Source organism: Meles meles, chromosome 18, assembly GCF_922984935.1.
Source record: "Meles meles chromosome 18, mMelMel3.1 paternal haplotype, whole genome shotgun sequence".
Lineage (NCBI taxonomy): Eukaryota > Metazoa > Chordata > Mammalia > Carnivora > Mustelidae > Meles > Meles meles.
The window spans coordinates 30,943,098-30,966,297 of NC_060083.1; the positions used below are offsets into that span (position 1 = coordinate 30,943,098).

Genomic DNA, 23,200 nt, shown 5'->3' on the forward strand with positions numbered 1-23,200 from the left:
GACTAGCCTCAGTCCCACGACCCATGAGATCACAACCTGAGCCTAAATCAAGAGTCAGATGCCCAACTGGCTAAGCCACCCAGGGGCCCCCAGCATTCCATATTTTTATAAAGAATTTGTAACATGGGAAACTGTTCATGTTATATGAAGTAGGAAAAAAAAACACAGGATGTGAAAGTATTTATACAATATGTCATAATCATGTAAAAACCTCTAAAATTATGTACTGTGAAAAATAATGGAATAGAGAAAAAATTAATAACAAATAACTGTCTTTGAGTTGTGGAATTATGAATTTCCAAAAATTATGCATTTCTAATCTCTGGATCATATCCAAAGCAAAGCCATAATCCCTCCTTCCTGATTTGTGGACTGAGCAGGAAACCTGGATTCTTTGGTTAACTCCAAGTTGGCAGTTAAAGGTTTCTTTCCCTTTTTTTTTTTTTCCAAAGGAAATAGAAGTTTATTGAATACAATGTAAGGGAGTGGCAGGTAGGACAGTAGAGAGGCTGTCTGGCCAAAGGTTTCTTTTCTTAAAGAACAGCAGATTTGGAGAAGAGTCCCTTGCTAAGGTCCTGGACACAAAACTCTATAGTAGTTGGACAGCCTTTTTTTTTTAGAGTGATTTTTCATTAATTTTGATTATTAAAATTGATGTCTATTCATTGTAGATAAAGCTAGAAAACTAGATAAGTAAAAATAAGTCACTTATAATACCAATATCATAAAAACCACAACTGAAACTTTGATATCATTTCAGTTTTAAAAATGAGTATGTAGGGGCACGTGGATAGCTAGCTCAGTTGGTAAGCCTCTTTCTTTGGCTCAGATCATGATCCCAGGGTCCTAGAATTGAGCCCCAGATCAGGCTTCCTTCTCTACAGGAAGCATGCTTCTTCCTCTCCCACTACCCCTGCTGTGTTCCCTCTTTCACTGTGTCTCTCTCTGTCCAATGAATAAATAAAATGTTTTTAAAAAATAAAATAAATGAGTATGTATATTTTTGTTTACACAGTATACAGCTTTATGACTTAGTCTTTTCACTTAATAGTAGATATAGAACAGTAATATGAGATCATACAATGTATCTGTAATTTATTTAACTAGTTCCTTCCTGTTGCATAGTTAAATTGTTTCCAGCTTTTCACGCTGCATAGTTACTGTTGGGGCATTTGTCCTGTTTTCTTAGGATGTTATTTATAGCACTGGAATTTCTGAATGAAAGGATGTATTTAAAGATAGTGTCAGGGATGCCTGGATGGCTCAGTAGGTTAAGCACGTGCCTTCCGTTCAGGTCATGATCCCAGGGTCCAGGAATCGAGTCCCGCATCTGGCTCCCTTGCTCAGCAGGGAATGTGCTTCTCCTTCTCCCTCTGCCCCAGCTCGTGCTCCCTCTCTCTCAAATAAATAAATAAATAACATCTTTAAAAAAAGATTTCAGCTCAGTGTGGAGTCTGCTTGATGATTATCTCCCCCTGCCCCGCTTCTCCTACCCCTCACCCTTGCGCTTGCACGGTTCTCTCTCAAATAAATAAAATCTTTGAAAAGAAAAAGGCTTAGAGTGAGTTAGGAAGTAAGGAAGGGAAGGAAGAAGGAAAAGCCTGGAAAGGAAAAAGTCCTTAGATCAAAGATTATAAAAGCCAAAAAAATTTTTTGGAAAACTCCTGTTTCAAATCAAACCTTATGTGGAACTCACATGTGAAACAGAAAAAAGTGAAGCAGTTCTGGTCAAACTGGGAATGGGTAACACAAAGCTATACCTGCTCAGCCTCCTCTTAGCATAGTCATCCCCATCCCCCCAGTAGAAGCTGTCTGGGCCCGGTCTTGTTATCTTATGATGAAACCTTCCCTCTAAATTTTAAAACCACTGGACAAACAAGACCAATGTATGGTGTAGCAACCTATTCAAATTGCAAGCAGAATCCTGAGAAGGAACTAACATCACCTCTAAAGTACTACCTTTGCAAAATCATACCTAGAAAGCTTGCAAAACTCCTAAATCTATTTCTCCAATTAGCCTTTCCTCCAAGGGCTAATATACTTAAAGCACAGCCACTCAAATGTCTTTCTGTCCTTTCAAACTTTCTGTCATTTTAAAGAGCACAACAGTCATCATTTTTACCATCATATTGGTTCCCTTCTTCAAGTTCCCCATTTTCTCACAGCTTTGGAATGAGTACTGACTTTCCCTTCTCCTTTTAAGCTCTAGTCATCAACTGTTATTAATTCTCCTTTCAGAGAAACGTAAATTCATTGTTTCCCTACTTACATTGCCACTACTTTCATTTGCACCCTTATTACCTCAGGCCTGGATTGCTGCACGAGTCTCCCAGTCTGTACACTATTGCCAAATTAGTTTGTGTGCAATTTAAGATCAGCTAGATCTGGTTAGCCTTCTGACCTGATTTCTGGACTGTTCTCTGGTCTAGGCTTGTATCTTTCCTTCATACTATAGAATATTCCCACTTTCCAGTGTGTCTGCTATGTTAAGAGTTAGAAAAGCTAGACATCACTCGTGGCTTTAGGAATTGTCTTGGGATTGTCTTTGGGAATGCTCTTAGCATTCTGATCTCTTTGATTCCTGGATCTGACTGCTTTAGTTCTGATCTTATTTTGGTGCCTGGTCTGAGAGTGAATTACATTTTCCTTTTGGTACTAAAATGATTATGTCATATTACTGCCTAGCAGCTTTGGTTCTTGTTTTTGTTATTATTATTTAAAGATTTTATTTATTTATGTGGCAGAGAGCTCACAAGTAGGCAGAGAGGCAGGCAGAGAAGCAGGCTCCCTGCTGAGCAGAAAGCCCGATGTGAGGCTCGATCCCAGGACCCTGAGATCATGACCTGAGCCGAAGGCAGAGGCCCAACTCACTGAGCCACCCAGGTGACTCTGGTTCTTGTTTTGAATGTCTTGAGTTTAGCCACCGGCTTGAAAGAGGTTCTCTTCAGAACAAACTCTTCAACCTGGCACTCAAGACTTTCCTTCAACTGTAACTTTTTTTTTTCCTAAGATTTTATTTGTTTGAGAGAGAGAGAGCATGAGTGGGGAGAAGGAACAAAGGAAGAGTGACAAGCAGACTCCCCACTGAGCAGGGAGCCTGATGTGGGGCTCAATTCTAGGACCCCAAGACCATGGCCTGAGCCAAAGGCAGATGCTTAACCAGCTGAGCCACCCAGGTGCCCCTCCCTGTATACTGTTTAAATGCACCTTTCCACCACCACCATGTTGCACAGCTCTAAGCAGAATCATTCATGTATGAACCATTGTTAATGATTTCCCATACTACAACATCCTACAATTTGTTTTATGTTCTCTTTTCCCAACCTATTGCAACCATTCTTTCTCCACAGTTGTGGCTCCTAGATGCCCACTGTTGCTAGGGCCCCACTCCTATTTCTAGAACCAGTCCTGGCCAGAAACATGAGGTTTAATAATTCTGGGACTCAGTAGCATTTTACTCCTATAATTAGTCCAATGTTATCACTCTGTTCTTCAGTTCTATTAAATGAGCTTCTTTCCAAGACCTGGGTCCTAGTCCTAATACCTTGTAAGCTTTTTTTTTTTTAAGACTTTATTTATTTGACAGAGAGAGAGACACAGCAAGAGAGGGAACACAAGCAGGGGGAGTGGGAGAGAGAGAAGCAGGCTTCCTGCAGAGCAGGGAGCTTGATGCAGAACTTGATCCCAGGACCTTGAGATCATGATGCCGAAGGCAGACACTTAACAACTGAGCCACCCAGGCACCCTGTCTAGTACCTTGTGTTCTGTTTTGCCTTGGTAACATGCCTAGGACTTTAGTCCTATAGGGAAGCTCTCACTACTTCATATTAAAACTCCCTCCTGCCAATTGCTTGCTAAAATGCTTGGCCAACTGTTGCCTATTGCCACATTCTTGGGCTACTGTTGCCATGCTAGACTAGACCTATAACTGGGCCTGTCATATTTACTGCCAACTTTATCCCAGTAGAAAGGTCTAATCATATCTTGTGACCAGTTCTCAACAGAATCTGTGACCAGTTCTCTTTCCCACTATGCCTAGCAATAGCTATCTCAAAATGAAAAAGTAGTTAAGCTCTTTGAAAATGTGATGCTCCATGGGGTGCCTGGATGGCTCAGTTGTTAAGCGTCTGCCTTTAGCTCAAGTCATGATCCTGGGGTCCTGGGTTGGAGCCCCACATCAGGCTCCCTGCTCAGCAGGGAGTCTGTTTCTCTCTCCCTCTCCCTATGCCCCTCACCCCACCCCCACTCCTGTGCACGCGTGTGCTCTCTCTCTCTAATAAATAAACTAAACCTTTTAAAAAAAAGTGATGTTCCAGGGGATCCTGGTTGGCTCAGTTGGAGCAGAGTATGTGACTCTTGATCTTGGGGTCTTGGAGTCTGAGCCCCACATTGGGCATAGAGATTACTGTAAATAAGTAAATAGATAAAATGTGATGCTCCAATCAGAAAAGCAGTATTGAGATGTTATCTGATCATGAATATCAACTCTCTTGTTACAGATAGTAAATACTTATGTTAAGTGAATTAAAGTCACCTCGACTATAAAATCAGCAAACTTTTTTTTTTTTTTAAGTAAACTACTCCCAACATGGGGCTCAAATTCACAAACCTGAGATCAAGAATTATATGCTGTACCAACTGAGCCAGCCAGGCATCCCAGCATTAGCAGGCTTTTAAAATATGACTTTCTAAACATCTTTACCATATTGGGTACTTTATCTCCTACTGTTGACACAATATATATGCTGGCCCTATGATATGAGCTGCTCTGAATCATAACAAAGCAAAATTCAAAAAGAATAAATAACAAAAAAGAATCATATTAAAGTGATCAAAATAACTCCCAGGAACTATAACCATAAATTATAGTACATGAAAGTAAAAATGGCTGATTTAATGGATCACCTGCCCAAGTTATTTGTTCAAATGCCAAGAAGCCACTTCCATGACATAAGAGTGTTTCCATATTTTCTTTTGCTTTCCTTACTCTAGAGAGAAATCTCAGGTGTACTTACTCACATTATCAATTTATCACCTCATTAAATTCTGCACCCCCAAATCTATAAAGCATATTTGGAATTACAACTGCAAAAAAGCAATGAAGAGCCCTTATTTTGTTCTTGTAAAACTTTATTTCAGTTTAGATAAACAAACAAACAAAAAGCAAATGTTATTTATGTCACCAAGGGATAGGTGGGAGTATGATCATCCTTCTTAGCTGTGAGCTGGCAAACTCCACATGAGAGATGTAATCTAGGTAAAAGACCCTGATTATTCCAGAGTATATCTACCTCCCAAAGAGATCATGAAAATTCGTCAAAAAGATTAGAAAAAGATTTACATGGAGTCATATCAGAAAAGGAGAGAAAGTGATGCCTAATGCTTTGAGAAATTCTGCTTCCATTTAATAGTCAGAAGAATTAAACCTTAAAGATCAGGAACAGGTGGTTTATACCATACGTATTGGAAACAATGATACGTACTTTTGTCGGTTTCATATGATTATTAGGATTCAAGACGCTATTTAAAATCTAGATGTAGGCCCAAACAGTTATTAGTCAGTGCCAAAAATTGGAAAATTTTGTTTAGAGGAAACATAATGTTTAGAGGAAACATAAATATATGACTATTTGGGTCTCGTCTTAATTTACATTTAAGAAGTCCAATTTTAATGTCTACCAAAAAGAGAGGACATGGTAACAATTTTACACCTGAAGAAGATTCCAAACAGAATGTCCCCATTAACAGCAGCAACCAAGAAATCTAATTGTCTACAGTTTTTATTTCTGATCAAGTATTAGTTTCAGTTTTTATGGACACTGCCTTCTGTTAACAAAGTTAACAGAGCCTGTCAGATTAACTGTATCACTGATTTCTAAGCTCTCCTCCCACTGTTTTTTCTTTCCTTTTAAACTAAGATGTACCTAGAAATAACAAGACAACTCAGCATAACTGTAGTGGCCTTCAATAATTTTGCTTTACTAATTTGTTGATCTTATTCCAGTGAAGGCTAGTATCAAATCTATTCAAAAGTCTTTGATTTTACAATTACTTATAATAGTAGAATACTGCATCATATACAGAACTCTTGATCAATAATCTTCTACTTACATCTCATAGCCAGTTATCATTCTAAACAAACTATTTACACATGTAAAATATGCAATATTCTTTAAAATAAATATACAATATATAGTTTCTACATTCTCAGACAAGCTTAAAAATGAGGTAATTAAAATTTAAATGATTAAACATTTACCATTCTGGAAATGGCTTAGGGAAATGATGGCAAACTTGTTTTGTTTTTTGTTTTTTTTTTGTTTTCCCTTAGATCTTTTCATCTTTTCTTTGAGTGCTTCTGAGTACCTCCTTTTCTAAGCTGAAAAATTATGTAAAAAGTCCTTAAGCTTTGTTGGATAGTCTGTCATTACCCCAGTTGCTCCCAAATCAAAAGCTCGTTTGTATTCTTGTTCTTCATTCAAAACCCAAATATACACCTGAAAATTAGAAGCATGAGAAGTATGAGATGAAAGGTTAAAAGTATAAAATTATTTTTTAATAGCCTTTATACACTACAATCTCAGCATACTTAGAAACAACATTTTAAGCCTGTAATTTTAAGAAATCATTGAACCGTTTAAAATTTTTTTTACTTTATTCATTAAATATACACTGTCCCACGCTCTGGCTTCAGTTACTCTCACCTATACATAAGTGGATTCCAGTTACTAAAATGCCAGTGCTTTCTTGTTAAGTGTAAGGCAGAGCTTAAGGTCTTCAGAGGTGAACCAGTAAAGCAGCAGCATCAGAGCTGGAACCAAATCAAGTTCCTGCCCTTTACACTACTGTTAAACTGGTGAGCTATACTGTGTCCAAAATGTGTCATTCCAGAAAATTACCTGAATGCCTCTGGCAGTGAGGTGGTCAAACAAGGCTTTTCTCATTAGTAAGCTAGAAAAGAAAAGCAGAACAGATTTAGATACTCTTACCTCTTAGTCCTTAGTCCTAATTTAGTCCATTTAGAGTTTATCCCAGTGCTTTAACGGCAGTAAAGCAATCTCCTCAAGTCATAACTGCGGTGGATATTTATGTTCTAACTGCTGAATCTCCTTTCACTGCTGGCTGCTTGGTGGTGGACCACCAGAACCTCCTTTCTATTCCTTCTATAACTAGATCCTCAGGAGACCCAATCTTATCGAAGCCCCTCCGTAGACAAGAGGCTTCCTCACTTTCCCTGTTGACACCGTAACAAGTGAGAAAGAGCTGAGAAGTCTGTTTCTAACTTTCCAAGTTAAAGTAAGGCCATGAACTTGGGCCAGGTTCTATAATATAGTTCATTTACATAATGGTTAGTCTTTCATGTGTTATCTTAGAAACCTAATGTCCATTAATTACACTATAAATAGGAAAACTGTACTTTTTAAAAGTGCTAAATAATTGACTTAAAAGTCAACTCTTAGCCTATAAATCACTTGAGCAGGATGGGAGCGAACTATACTGGCAAGTTAAACATATTGTTTCTATTCTGTTTATGCCTATTAAAATGATGAAATAACAGAGACTAAAAATCATATGCACTTAATACCAATTAAAAATGCAACCCTGGAAACCAGAAATTGAATCAGGAATAAGGCAAAAAAGAACAAACCCTGTGGCACAGAGAAAAAATAAAAACTAGTTTTCCAACTCTGCAAGAGGAGATAAGTAATTTAAAAGGTTGTGATTTAGGACTATTATTTAAGCATTCTGGGTTCCATTTTAAAGCAAAATATAAAAAAAAATAAAATAAAGCAAAATATAGCAGAGCAACATTGTGTTATTTACCTAAAATTAAACACAACATGTCTGAGAAGGGAAAGTATTTTCTTTAAAGTTGATGTCCACCCTAAAGGTGGGGCTTCCTGTCTGCTATTAAGTCTTCGTGCAACAGATTTTTTGTAGGAATATGCCACTAGTCAGTATACACTTTTACACACACTTGTACGGTTATACACACTTCTTTCTGTCACGTCTCTGACTGTGGGTTAGGGAAGAGAGCAAATGCCACGCCACCTCTTCTACTAACTAGCTAGAGAACCCTAAGTTAATCATCTGCCTTTGGTTGTCCCTGAAGCTGGAGGAGATTAACTCTCAAGATTCCTCTTAAGGTTTTGTGACTAGTAATTAGAATAGTTCCAAATGATTCATATATATCCACCCATGGAGCACATGCTCATCGTGTCCTTGTTACAAACCCCATGTAGAAAGCTTGCTCTAAATGACAAACACGGTATTTAACAGATACAGCTAAAACAATAACTCGTATATCAAGAAACTAAAATTCTTACATATCAGAAAGCCAGATGAGAAACTTTTGACTTCTGGACATTGTGTGTGGTTCTTTTAGCCTGAGGCAAAATAAAATTTGAATCATAAATTAGAAACACAGAAAGATATCAGTGTGATAAAATAAAATGAGTCCAAAAACAAACAGTTGCCTTGCATTTAGTATGTGCTCAAAAAATATTTGTAAAAAAAAAAAGTAAATTAAAATAAAACCCACTTGGGTTCTCTGTTTCTATTGATTTTGAGATAACTTTTTGCTACCACTACCAAAAGGTTAAAAAAATAATGGAAGTTCTCTTTCTAGACCCTGGGTGCCTGGGGCTCATGTCTCTTCTTTTTTTTGGTGAAGCTTCTTTCTCTCACATTGTCTGGTATAACTTAGTAATAGTAGATTTAGTACACTTGCTGCTGAAGTGAGCACTGGTATTTAGTAACCTTAAACATACAACCAAACTTTACTACAAATTAAAGGATATATGGGGCAAAAATGTGACTAAAAAACCTTAGAAGCATGTTTTTTCTTCTTTCAATAATTGAAGCCATGAGCCATGTTCTTTCTTTTTTTCTGTTCCAGTTTTTTTTTTTTTTAAGATTTTATTTATTTATTTGACAGAGAGAGAGATCACAAGTAAGCAAGAGGCAGGCAGAGAGAGAGAGGAGGAAGCAGGCTCCCTGCGGAGCAGAGAGCCTGATGCGGGGCTCGCTCCCAGGACCCTGGGATCATGACCTGAGCCGAAGGCAGTGGCTTAATCCACTGAGCCACCCAGGTGCCCCAGTTTTGTTTTTTTTTAAATTCCAGTTAGTTAACATGCAGTATTAGTTTCAGGTGTACAATATAGTGATTCAACAACTCCATACATCACTCAGTGATCATCACAATAGGTGCATTCCTTAATCCCTATCACCTGTTTAACCCATCCCCACCACCCACCTCCCTTCTGGTAACCATCATGTTTGATGGTTACCGTTTGATGGTTACCTTGACTCTAGTTAAGAGTCTGCTTCTTGGTTTGCCTCTCTTTTTCTTTTGCTCATTTTTTTGTTTCTTGAATTCCACATACAAGTGAAATCATATATTATTTGTCTTTCTTTGACTTAACTTTGCTTAGCATAATACTCTCTAGCTCCATCCATGTCATTGCAAATACCAAAGTTTCATTTGTTTTTGTGGCTTAGTAATAGTCCATAGTATATGTATATATATACCATATCTTCTTTATCCATTCATCTGTTGATGAGCACTTGGGCTGTCTTCAATAACTTGACTATTATAATCTGCTATAAACATTGAGGTGCCTATATCCCTTTGAATTAGTATTTTTATATTCTTTGGGTAAATATCTAGTAGTATGATTGCTGGGTTGTAGGATGGTTCTTTTTTACCTTTTTGAGGAACCTCATTACCGCTTTCTGCAGTGGCTGCACCAGTTCTCATGCCCTCCAACAGTGCATGAGGATTCACCCATTTCTCCACATCCTTGCCAACGCGTGTTGTTTCTTGAGTTTTTTTTTTTTTAAAGATTTTATTAACTTAATAGACAGAGAATACAAGCAGGCAGAGCAGTAGGCAGAGGGAGAAGGAGAAGCAGACTCCCAACAGAGCAGGGAGCTCGATGTGGGGCTTGATCTCAGGACCCTGGAATCATGACCGGAGCTAAAGGCAGCCGCTTAATCAACTGAGCCGCCAAGGCACCCTCTTGAGTTTTATTTTAGCCATTGTGTCTTCTGCCCATTTTAAATTAGATTATTCATTTTGGGGGTACTTTTTATAAGAACTTATATATTTTCAATACTAATCCTTTAACAGATCTGTCCTTTGCCAAATACCTTCTCTCATTCTGTGGGTTCCTTTTAGTTTCGTTAGATTATTTCCTTTGCTGTGCAGAAGTTTTTTATTTTGATGTAGTCTCAATATTTTTTTTTTCTTGGTGATTCCTAGATTTTATTTAAAGATGATACAAAATGTCCCAGACACAGGCGTTCTAATCCTCGTCCTCCTCCTCCTCCCCCTTATCCTGGTTGATCTGGAAGTAACGCAGCTCGTAGCTCTCCTTGCTGTTGGCCACCACGCTCAGCCAGTCGCAGAGGTTATTTTTCTTCAAGTACTTCTTGGTCAGATACTTCAGATACCTTTTGGAAAAAGGCACCTCGGAAGTTACAGGGATCTTGCTTTTGCTCCTTTCAATTGTTACCACCCCTCCACCGAGATTTCCAGCTTTTCCATTCACTTTGATTTTCTCCTGAAGAAACTGCTCAAAATTGGCGGCATCCATGATTCCATCTTCTACAGGGTGGGTGCAATCAAGGGTAAACTTCAGAACTTGCTTCTTTTTTTTGCCCCCCTTCACCAAAGCTTTTTCACGGGCACCATGGCGGCTGCCTGTAGTCTCAATATTTTATTGTTGATTTTGTTTCCCTTGTTTCAGGAGATGTATCTAGACAAAAATACTGCTTGTGTTCTCTTCTAGGATTTTTATGGTTTCAGGTCTCACATTTAGGTCTTTAATCCATTTTTAATTTATTCTTTCTGTATGGTGTAAGAAAGTGGTCTAGTTTCATTCTTTTCCATGTTGCTGTCCAGTTTTCCCAACACCATTTGTTGAAGAGATATTCTTTTTCCCCATTGGATATTCTTTCCTGCTTTGTCAAAGATTATTTGACCATATAATTGTGGGTTCACTTCCGGATTTTCTATTCCATTCTATTAATCTGTGTGTCTATCTTTGTGCTGGTATTATACTGTTATGATTACTATAGCTTTGTAATATAACTTGAAGTGCAGAATTGTGATGCCTCCATCTGTGTTTTTCTTTTTCAAGGTTGTTTTTCAAGGTTGCTTTGTCTATTTTGGGTCTTTTGTGGTTCCATACAAATTTTAGGACTGTTTGTTCAGCTCTGTGAAATATGCTGTTGGTATTTTGATAGAGATTGTGTAGATTGCTTTGGGCACTATAGACATTTTCATGGTATTTGTTCTTCCAATCCATGACCATGGAATCTCTTTCCATTTCTTTGTATCATTTTTAATTTCTTTCACCAGTGTTTTATGGTTTTCAGAGTACAATTCTTTCACCTCTTTGGTTAGATTTATTCCAAGTATCTGACTGTTTTTGGTACAATTGTAAATGGGAATGATTCCTTAATTTCTCTTTCTGCTTCATTATTGGTTTATAGAAATGCAACAGATTTCTATAGGTTGATTTCGTGTCCTCCGACTTTGCTGAATTTATCAGTTCTAGCAGGTTTTTGGTGGAGTCTTTTTGGTTTTCTATATGTAGTATCATATGCAAATAGTTGACGTTTTACTTCTTCCTTGCCTCTTTGAATGACTTTTATTTCCTTTTGTTGTCTGATTGCTGTGGCTAGGACTTCCAGTACCATGTTGAATAAAACTAGTAAGAGTAGATATCCCTGTCTTGTTCCTGACTACAGAGGAAAAGCTCTTAGTTTTTCCGCATTTAGGATGATATTAGCTGTGAGTTTTTCATATATGGCCTTTATTTTAATGTTGAGGGTTTTTATTATGTGTGGATGTTGTACTTTGTCTTTTCTCTATGCTGTTTTTGCATCTATTGAAATGATCATATGGTTCTTATCCTTTCTTTTATTAATGTGATGTAGCATGATTGTTTGATTTGCAAATATTGAACCTAGGACCTGTTCCTTTTAATTATCTTTTCTATACTTGACCTTTGGGCTTATGCTGAGTTTCTTCAGTTTCCTCAGATTCCTGGAGCAGCAGAACTACCCGTGTCATTAATGTTGGATTGTACCCAGAGCAAATCTCTGGTTAGCCTCTCTCTACTCTGAAAACTTCTAAGTTTAACAGCATACAGCGATTTCCATTCCCCCTGGATCTTCACTTCTCGTTTCCTTTCTAATGCCTCCTGTCTGTACTCTTGGAATAATTCTGAGTCTCCACACTTAAATTCCTTTTTTCCCCCTTTCTCTCTGAATTCAGTTTTTATTAGAAGCTCTCTAAATAAAATCCTCTTTTTCCTAACTGTAGCCCAGATTGAAAATATTGGTTGCAACTTCTGGAATCTCAGGGATTTAGTGTATCAAACACCACCTCATTAAAGAAATTATTATGTTGTCTTAGATAGTACCCACCTTCATCTATTAAAAAAAAAAAAAGTTAAAACACACACGACATTCTACCATGTCTTAATCCATGATTACTTTTTAGAGAAAAGATTAATCTATGAAGTTTGTTCATTTGTCTGTATTTCAGTAATATCTGCTCCTAAAAGGAACACATGGAGATAATCTAGAGAGGACAGTGGTTCATGCCAAGCCACAAGAAGCTTAAGTATTTTAGGAGTAAATGGTCAGGAATCATTTTAATCCAGCAAATGAAAATGGTTTCTTTGTAGGCAAGAAGTGATTTCTGTTTTGTCTGAGAAATAGCTACAAAGGCTGCCCATAAATATAATTGGGAACAGATAAAATAAACATGCTCATCACGAAGAAACTCAAATTGGAAAACAAGCATGAAACATAAATGCTGAATACAAGGGTACCGACCAAATTGTTTTTCTTACCAATATTTCCTAATGACTGCTGCACTAATGTTCAGCTTGATCTTTTAAAGTTCTGTTTGGGGATGAAAAAAGTTTCCATGCAGGTGAGATCACATTTAATGTTTTTTGTTTTTTTTTTAAAGTAATCTCTAGGCCCAACGTGGGGCTTGAACTCACAACCCTGAGATTAAGAGTTCCATGCTCTTAGCCAGCCAGGTGCCCCACAAATTTGGAGTTTAGTGGAATTTCAGCTGCATATTGTGACTGAGGTATAAATAAGTTAGGGCAGTTGGAGGGCAACTGCTATTATGTGTTAGAATAAAAGAAGTATTAAGCTTCAACAGTTAAAGTCAATTCTTTGTACCTGACTTCTGAATACACAGGCACAGAAAGTCGTTGTTACCTGAAATGGGTCCACATGAAATACTTACAATACTATATTATTCATTTTAGAAAAATGCATCTTAATTATATCAAAAAGCATTATTAGTACAGGTCAGTTAACCCAACATGTAAATAACTACAGCAATCTATTCTTTTTTTTTTTTAAGATTTTATTTTTAAACCCCCATGTGGGGCTCAAACTTATAACCCCGAGACTGAGAGTCACATGCTCTACTGACTGAGCCAGCCAGGCGTCCCTATAGCCACCTATTCTTTATCATTTACACTGATATTAGTGAGCCTTGATCTTAGTCCCCCTATAATGATAACTGATGAAAACAGAGTAACCACTTACTTCAGTATGATAGAAGGCATTGGGATTTCAAAAAACTGTTCTCGAATGGGCACAAAGGGCAAGAGGCCAGTGAAGAAAAGGCCAAGAATGAGCAGAACACGTTGTAGACTGAAGAGGATAGGAATATCTGAATTCTAAAAGACACAAGCAATATTATGTTACTTTATAACTGCTCAAATAAAGAGGATTATTTCACATCCTCAAAATTTCCAAGACTGTATCTGGACATTTGTTAAAAGTACTCCCTGAATTATCAATATCCATCTCCAAACACACCACACTTAAAAATGGCTAGTCCCTGCCAAATGGGTCAGGATCTGTCGTGGAGCCCTATACTGTTAATTGGTGATAGTTGAGTTTCTGTATTCCCTATTCTCTGCTTGCTACACCACTTCTGTCTGTTGGTGATAGTGCTTATCACTAGAGAACCAAATGGAATAAGATAAAGAAATGAATAAATGAAATATTCAGTAACCTTACTCCCATTTAAAAAAATATTAACTAAAGATCGATATATATTCATATATATCCATATAGAGATATATAAGTGTTCCTATCTATAGATATAGTTATATATTAGTTAAGCAGGATATGATATTGATACATCTATAAATAAAATATAAACAATGTTTCAAATATGTCATCTTTCAACTATATTATGCATCAGATATAAACAGGATTTTGTAAGCTAGTCCAAGAATCTAGCCATCATTTTAGATTTCTATTGCAAAATGTGTTCAAGGTCCCAAAACCCTTAGAATGCAAGCTTTATATATATATATATATACATATATATGTATATATACATGAACTCTTTTCATCTTGTAAAACTGAAATTCTGTGCTCAGTAAATAGCCCCTCATATCCCCATCTCCCTAGCCCCTCCTATATTTGTCTTTAAAACAAACAGAAATTATGGTAAAGCTGATTCTTTTTTTAAAAATATTTTATTTATTTATTTGAGAAAGAGCATGAGAGAAAGAGAGGAGGGAGGGGCAGAGGGAGAAGCAGACTCCCCGCTGAGCAGGGAGCTCTCCGTGGCACTCCATTCCAGGACCCTGAGAGCATGACCTGAGCTAAAAGCAGACACTCAACAGCCTGAGCCACCCATGAGCCCTACAGTTGATTTTTTTTCTATACAAAAGTAATACATTGAAAAAGTCATGCAGAAAAGTAATTTATTTTAAATATTACCTCTAAATTACCCACTTCTTTATTTGAAAAAAAAACAGAGTAAGTAAGTTGGAGGATTTCTTCTGTATCTATGTTCACATGCTGCTTTGTAACATTTCAGGCTAATTTATATACAGGTGTTGCAGCTGTAACACAATGTAAAAGTCCCTGAAAAACTTGACTTCTGCAAATTCATGCACTAAGAGTAACAGAGCTTATGGGAAAAACAGGGTTGGGGCCGACCCTCAAAACTTAAACAGCTTTGGACCCAGAGAACTAAAAACAGTAACCAGTACTTCTGGAAAGCCATGTCAGACTGCCCGGGGTGGGAGAGGGTGGGGTTTGGTATGCTGATCCACCACTGATATAACAGCCGGGGCCACTCCATATCTTCTAAAGTAGAACATCTGGGAATCTTGCCGTTTACAGTTTGGGTGGACTGAGAGGGTATTATACTAATGAAATAAGGCAGACAGAGAAAGACAAATGCCATAATGATTTCCCTTATCTATGGAATCTAAAAAGCAAAACAAGTAAACAAAAAGCAGAAACTGACCCATAAATACAGAAAACAAACTGATGGTTGCCAGAGGGGAGGGGACAGGGGGAGTGGGTGAAGGGGAGTAAGAGACACAGGCTTCCAGGTATGCAATGAATAGGTCATGGGGGTATAAAGGGACAGCATAGGGAATACAGTCAATGGTATTGTAATACTGTTGTATGATGACTGGTGGTAGCTACACTTGTGAGGACAGCATAAATATAGATTCGTGGAATCACTAGTATCATACCGTGTTTCAATTATACTTGAATAAATAGAATTTATGAAAGGGCACCCAGGCATTTGTATTTTTTTGAGACTTTTCAGGTGATTCCAACACACAGTCAAGGGTAAGAACTACTCCACTGAGTAAGAGTGAATTAAAAGTCATTACATGGGACTAAGGGCCACATGTTTTCCCCTCCCCACTGTGTGCCCCATTTTTCTTTATATATATATATTTTTTAAATTTAAATTCAATTAGCCAAGTTATCTTTGTATTTTTAGTTTCTAGCACTTGGGAATTAAAGGGCTAATGTAGAATTCTTATAAATCGTACTTTTAGAATTATAAAAGATACATGACTTAATTATACGACATGTTCATTATATGAATAACAAATATGATTGAGACATTTTTACTGTGATGTTCAAAAATTACTGCTGGAACTTTGGGGAGTTTTTAAATTCTAAAATGACAAAAGCCAGAGTCTTCAAGAAAAATATGTCAATCAAAGGAAAAGTTTCTGATTCTGGGTCAAAAGTGGACTTTTTTTTCTTAAAGATTTTATTTATTTATTTGACATACAGAGGTCACAAGTAGGCAGAGAGGCAGGCAGAGAGAGAGAAGGAAGCAGGCTCCCTGCTGACCAAATAACCCAATACGGGACTCGATCCCAGGACCCTGAGATCATGACCTGAGCTGAAGGCAGAGGCTTTAACCCACTGAGCCACCCAGGCGCCCCAAAAGTGGACTTTTTATTTTGAAACACTAGAGTCACAAAAAGTTATAAAAACAGAGTCCTATGAACCCTTAACCTAAGGTTCTCCAAATGGTAACATTTGTTGTAACTGTCATACAACATCAAAACCAGGACTTGACACTGGTTTATCACTGGGGTTTTTTGTTGCTGTTTTCCCCTTTCTTTTTTTTTTTTTTTAAAGATTTTATTTTATTTATTTGACAGAGAGAGAGATCACAAGTAGGCAGAGAGGCAGGCAGAGAGAGAGAGGAGGAAGCAGGCTCCCTGCGGAGCAGAGAGCCCGACGCGGGGCTCGATCCCAGGACCCTGAGATCATGACCTGAGCCGAAGGCAGCGGCTTAATCCACTGAGCCACCCAGGCGCCCCTGTTTTCCCCTTTCTTTTTTAATTTTCTTTAACTCCCTCCTGGCCCAGCATATCACTGTTAATTAGACTATAGACCTTACTCAGTTTCACTTTTAAAATCTGCATTCATTTGTGCATGTGTTTGGGTTAATGCAGTTTTTTTTTTTTTTTAATATTTTATTTATTTGAAAGAGAGTGAGAGAGGGATCACGAGGGACAGGGACAGGGAGAAGCAGACTCCCCACTGAGTGGGGAGCCTGATGCAGGTCTCAATCCCCGGAACCCAAGATCATGACCTGAGCCAATGGCAAATGCTTAACCAACTGAGCCACCCAGATACCCTGGTTTAGTGCAGTTTTAACAGTGTATCAATTTCTTTAACCACCACCACAAGAAAGATACAGAACAGTTCCATCACTCACAAGAACTCCCTCCTACTACCTTTTGGTATTCGCCCTCACGCACTACCCGACCCCCAGTCTCTATCCCCTGGCAGCCACTTATCTGCTCTTCAATGTGTATAGTTTTGAGAATGTTACATAAATGGAATCATATAGTATGTAACCTTTTTGGTTTTTTTCTTTGTCTTAAGGTTTTTTTTTTTCTTTTTTCTAAAAAATTTCAGTTAGCTAACATACAGTGTTATATTAGTTTCAGGTGTATAATATAGAGATTCCAGGGTGCCTGGGTGGCTCAGTCTTTAAGTGTCTGCCTTCTGCTCAGGTCATGAACCCAGGGTCCTGGGATGGAGTCCTGCATTAGGCGCCCTGTTCAGTGGGAAGCCTGCTTCTCCCTCTCCCACTCCCCTTGCTTGTGTTACTTCTCTCGCTATGTCTCTGTAAACTAAATAAATAAAATCTTTAAATCATCATCATCATCATCATCATCATCATCATCATCATCATATAGAGATTCCAGTATATAATCTTTTGAGGTTAATTTTTTTCACCAAGCAAAATGTCTTTTGAGTATTAGGACAGCCCAAGTTGTTACAGCTATCAATAGTTCATTTCTTTTCGTGACTGAATAGTATTGTATCATGTGGATATGTCAGTTTGTTCAGTCATCTACCTGCTGAAGGGCATTTTGGTTGGTTTCCAGTATTTTGCTCTAATAAACAAAGCTGCTGTTAACATTCATATACAGGTTTTTATGTGCATACGTTTTCATTTTTCTGAGGTAAATGCCCAAGAGTGAGACTGCTGATTGATATGGGAAGTGTATGTTTAGTCTGGTAAGAAACCACCCAATGAATGAAGAGAGTGGCTGTACTAATTTACATTCTCACCGGCAAGCTGGAGAGATCTAGCTTCTCCTCATCTTCTCCAGCATTTGCTGTTATCACTATTTTTTATTTTTTAAAAACATTCAAGGGGCGCCTGGGTGGCCCAGTGGGTTAAGCTGCTGCCTTCAGCTCAGGTCATGATCTCAGGGTCCTGGGATCGAGTCCCACGTCCGGCTCTCTGCTCAGCGGAGAGCCTGCTTCCCTTCCTCTCTCTCTGCCTGCCTCTCTTGTGATTTCTCTCTGTCAAATAAATAAAAAATAAAAAAAAAAAATCTTTAAAAAAAAAAAAAAAAAAAAACAAAAAACATTCGAGTTATGTAAAACAACCAGCAGGTGACAAGACCTCCAGTACAGTCACTTTTAATGACACGTGAAAATACCATTAGACAACAATTAGGGAGAAGTCTTAGCACTAAATTCTTAGCAATCTGAAGCCATTCATCCCAATGATCGCTGTTTTCTTCTTTTGTACACAAGCAACCTTGGAATCTCAGAGAGCCTGTGGCACATACATAAAAATTACTTGCTTTAATGAGGGCTTTAACTGTACTTTTAATTATAATGGTGCCAATTCTGGATCTATATTTTTGCCTTCTTTGCTAGGAAGGAAGGCCTTCCCCAAAAAATCTTTGTATTTTGAATTGCTATTTGTGTCACAGTATTTCTTCTGCCCTATCACCACTATCACTTGTATTCTGAAAGAGTCTTTCATGCTTAAGGTTTTTTAACATTTTTGAATTTCATATTCTCCTAGCTATACTTGCTACAGTATATAAGCCGTACTTATAATACGTATAGTATATAGCTAAACTTGCTTAGAGAGGCTTAGCATACCATACCAAAATATATCAAATTGGGGCACCTGGGTGGCTCAGTGGTTTAAGCCTCTGCCTTTGGCTCAGGTCATGATCTCGGGGTCCTGGGATCAAGCCCCGCATCGGGCTCTATGCTCAGCGGGGAGACTGCCTCCCCCTCTCTGCCTGCCTCTCTGCCTACTTGTGATCTCTCTCTCTTTGTCAAGTGAATGGATAAAATGGTAAAAAAAAAAAAAGAAAAGAAAAGAAAAATGAATAGAAAATTATCAGAAACTAGAATAAAAATTCATTTAAAAAAATATATCGGGGGGCACCTGGGTGGCTCAGTGGGTTAAAGCCTCTGCCTTCAGCTCGGGTCATGATCTCAGGGTTCTGGGATCGAGCCCCATATCAGGCTCTCTGCTCCGCAGGGAGCCTGCTTCCTCCTCTCTCTCTGCCTGCCTCTATGCCTGCTTGTGATTTCTCTCTGTCAAATAAATAAAATAAAATAAAAATAAAAAAATATATATCGGACGCCTAGGTGGCTCAGATGGTTAAGTGTCTGCCTTCGGCTCAGGTCATGGTCCCAGGGTCCTAGGGTCGAGTCCCACATCGGGCTCCCTGCTCAGCGGAGTCTGCTTCTCCCTCTCCCCTCAGGGGGAGCCCTGCTTGTGTGCTCTCTCTCTCTCAGATGAATAAATAAAATATCTAAAAAAAATTTTTTTAAGTATATCAAATCAACTTTTTATAGATATATTTTCTTCAAACAGAAAAATTTCAGTAGGTAGATGGCCGTACTTTTATATACCACCTGATAACTATGATCCTGGCTTAATCTGATTCATTCTGATTGGGAGGTAGGGAACAGAGACGCTTGAACTCTAGAGTCAAAGGACTAAAATCATTTCCTCAATTTAAAATTACACAAAAATTTCTATAACCTAACAAAAAACAGACATTAAAAAATAGGAATCATATTTTGTTTCATAATGTACATAATAAAATGTTGGCAAACAACTAATATTAGCATGTGAAAATAAGAATTCTGTGAGCCAGCTTCAAGTACATGATTTCTTTTTCTTTTCTTTTTTTTTTTTAGAGATTTTATTTGACAGAGATATAACAAGCAGGGGGAGTGGCAGCCAGGGGGAGAAAGAAAAGCAGGCTCCCCACAGAGCAGGGGAAGCCCAATGTGGGACTCAAACCCAGGATCCTGGGATCATGACCTGAGCTGAAGGCAGTTGCTTAACCAACTGAGCCACCCAGGTGCCCTCAAGTACATGATTTCTATTAAATCCATTACCTCTATTACTAAACTTCTGGTTAGGTGCTTCCACCCAGTGCCATCTGTCTTTATATAAAGGCTTTGAAATAAGATACTTTTAAAAATTATTACTTTGGTGACATTTATAGATATACAACAACAGCAAGAAAGATCATTCCTGTATCATTTTGGAAGCTTACCTCTCTGTAGCACTTTTCTACAATTTCATAACTGGCATTACCCCACACTGTTATGTGTTCTCGTCTATATTGCTTCACCAACTCTGAAACCTGCATGTGAAAAATGCAAAAGTTTATGCATGTGCCTACCGGCAAATCCACTTACATTACTTCACTTAAAAAATGGATTACAACTGACTATCTGCCAGTGAATAATATAAACTTTGGGAAGAACCAATATGTGAATTCAGATTTTTTTTTAATTCAGATTATTTTATAAAATATAAGCAATTACATACATTTTACCATTCTGTGATTTATCTAATAGAATGCAACTATTTAGTCACTTGATATAAACTAACGGCAAAGGAAGCAAGTAAATTTGAAAAAGTTAATTATATCCATGCCAGAACAACTGGTTCACAGGAGCTCAGTTTTATCCATGACTGGGACAGGACAGCTTGCTCTGAAAATAGGCCTTCCAACAGTAAAGTGACATTTTCTACCAGGGCATTATTTAAAACAATACTGATCCCTGGAGTATCACATTTCCTTGAACATTATCAGTCTATGAAGTCACTTACTGTAGCCTTACTTAGTTTGTGAAATCCGATAGAACACAGCCAGAAGAGGGACTGGCTCCCGTACCTTTTTTATCAGCACATTGTTGTTGACCTTGATATCGATGTTAATGGGAGTGTTAGGAAAGGCTTCAAAAACTTCCTTCAGTAATGGAATTCGGTTATCTTTTCCTTCACATTGGCATGCTGAGAAAGCAAGATTTGTAAAAGTATTTTTAAAAGATAACATTCACTTTTTTGAGGATTGGGAGAAAAAAAGATAAAGTATGTTTTCACAATAGGATGTATTTATATAGGACATGTACAAAATGATGAAAAGTAAGAAGAGGAAAATCATCTAAAATCCAACAACTTAGATATAACCATTGTGATCATTTAGTATACTCTCTAGTGTTTTTTTCCAATGCATAATTTAATACAGTTATAGTGTACCTATAGATCTTAACCTGATCTTTTTACAAAAGTAAAAAATAAATAGTGCATGTTAATACACTTAGAATTTAGAATTGATTTAAAGTTTTTTTCATTAAATTTTTGAGATTCATTTGGAGTTACAAGAAAAATACAGAGATTTATGCACCTTTTACCCAGACTCCCCGATAACCTCTTGTAAAACTATAGTACAATATCATAACCATGACATTGATATTATTATAATCCACCAGTCTTATTCTATAATTATTTTAAATGGTTTTAAAATGCTCCATTATGCAACAATTTAATTATTTTAATTTAACTATTCCCCCAGAAAGGTAACAGAGTTTGCCATTCCAAAATATGCCACTTTGGCATAAGGATTATTTTTTTTTAAAGATTTTATTGATTTATTTGACAGAGAGAGAGATCACAAGTAGGCAGAGAGGCAGGCAGAGAGAGAGGAGGAAGCAGGCTCCCTGCAGAGCAGAGAGCCCAATGCGGGGCTGGATCCCAGGACCCTGAGATCATGACCTGAGCCGAAGGCAGTGGCTTAATCCACTGAGCCACCCAGGCGCCCCAAGGATTATCTTTAACTAAAGGCAACTGAGATGAAGCCGATACAAAAGAAGCACTCTGCCCCTTCTCGGTTGCCTAGAAACACGACTTAAATTTGTGCAGAACATAAATCACCAACTTTAGGCCATTATCAGTACCACAGAACTCTGCCTAACAAACTATTGACTAGACTTTATCTTCCATTATTCACCCATATACTTAGCTTCCCATGATTTGCTACCCTAAAAACTCAAAATCCTTATTTGTCTTGTCAATTCTCTGAAAATGTATTGGCTCTTTTTGTTAAGATGTTAGGAGCACCTGGGTGGCTCAGCCAGTTAAGTGGTTAAGTGTTTGCCTTTGGCTCAGGTCATGATCCCAGTGTCCTGGGATAGAACCCCGCATCAGGCTCCCTGCTAAGCACCCCACTCCCCCTGCTTGCGCGCTCTCCTCTCTCAATCTCTCTGTCAGGTAAATAAATAAAATCTTTAAGGAAAAAAAAAAGATGCTATACAAACTCAAGTTCTAGCCAGCCTTTGAGTTACTCATCCCTGAGTTTCTGCCATATAAGTATATTAATAAATTTGTTTGTTTTTGTCTTGTTAATCTCTTTTGTTACAAATCCTTCCTGAGAACCTAGAGGGTAGAAGATTCTACTATTCTACTAGTGGATACTGAGGTTGTTTGGGAAGTTCTACTATAAGATCACCATTGAAAATTTTCAGAGATTGAGAATATTTATGTTCGGGCAAGGGAAATACATGCTAATTCAGGAATGTGTTAAAGAATTGTATCCATGTAGCTATTCAAAGAAAACTGAGTCAATAAAGATTAGAAGAGGATTTTTAAACACTTTTTTTACCTTTCCTGACAGTTATTTTCTTTATTCTTTCCCTAATCTCTTTTGCCTTGAATCATTTACATAATATATATGCATGCTATGTAAGTATCATAAAATTTGCCCTTCCATCCAAAACTTCGATCGCACTTCTATATGAATAACAAAACGGGAACAGATCCTTTATTTCATCTTCATTGTACAAAGTGTATCAACGAAGTAAATTAAATCCATGTCAAAAATTGTATTTAATAAAGGCTCATATGAAAAGGCAGCATGTAAATGAGAAAAAAAAAGGAAAAATGTATTACTGTTTTGTAATGTTATTACTGTTCTATATTCCATTCCTATTGCTTTTTTACTACTCTTTGTAATTCAGATGGGCTCTGGATTACTTTGACCAGACACTCCATGATTTGGCTCTGTCACCTCGGCCCCAAAGAGAACACATGGACCTTAAGCATAACACTGTGAACGTGAGAAGAGGTCTTCTGAAATCCTCAGCTGAATGCATCATGTACTTTTGATGTTGGCAGAGTCCATCTTTATGTGTAGAAGGTGTGCCTGAGAACAAAGCTAACATAAATGAAACCAGACCAAGAAACCGAGATACAGACTAATTATTGCTTAAGCAACTAAAGGCATGCGTTCCATGTCTG

The 23,200-nt window shown here is 37.7% G+C and overlaps 1 protein-coding gene and 1 pseudogene across 2 annotated transcripts in view; both read right to left on the reverse strand.

Moving 5' to 3' along the window:
- Nucleotides 1-5,109: 5,109 nt before the first annotated feature.
- Nucleotides 5,110-23,200, reverse strand: part of GDPD1 (glycerophosphodiester phosphodiesterase domain containing 1) — a 50,608-nt gene continuing 32,517 nt past the window's right edge. The window contains exons 5-10 of one of the 2 annotated variants that reach the window (XM_045985149.1): nucleotides 20,799-20,917; nucleotides 20,172-20,261; nucleotides 13,588-13,721; nucleotides 8,328-8,387; nucleotides 6,900-6,951; nucleotides 5,110-6,497 (exon numbers count right to left, since the gene is read on the reverse strand). In XM_045985149.1, the coding sequence (XP_045841105.1) occupies nucleotides 6,375-6,497; nucleotides 6,900-6,951; nucleotides 8,328-8,387; nucleotides 13,588-13,721; nucleotides 20,172-20,261; nucleotides 20,799-20,917 (578 nt within the window). In that variant the 3' untranslated portion in view covers nucleotides 5,110-6,374. The remainder of the gene's footprint in view (nucleotides 6,498-6,899; nucleotides 6,952-8,327; nucleotides 8,388-13,587; nucleotides 13,722-20,171; nucleotides 20,262-20,798; nucleotides 20,918-23,200) is intronic. The other variant, XM_045985150.1, reaches the window with a different exon arrangement.
- Nucleotides 9,895-10,696, reverse strand: LOC123929467 (annotated as a pseudogene).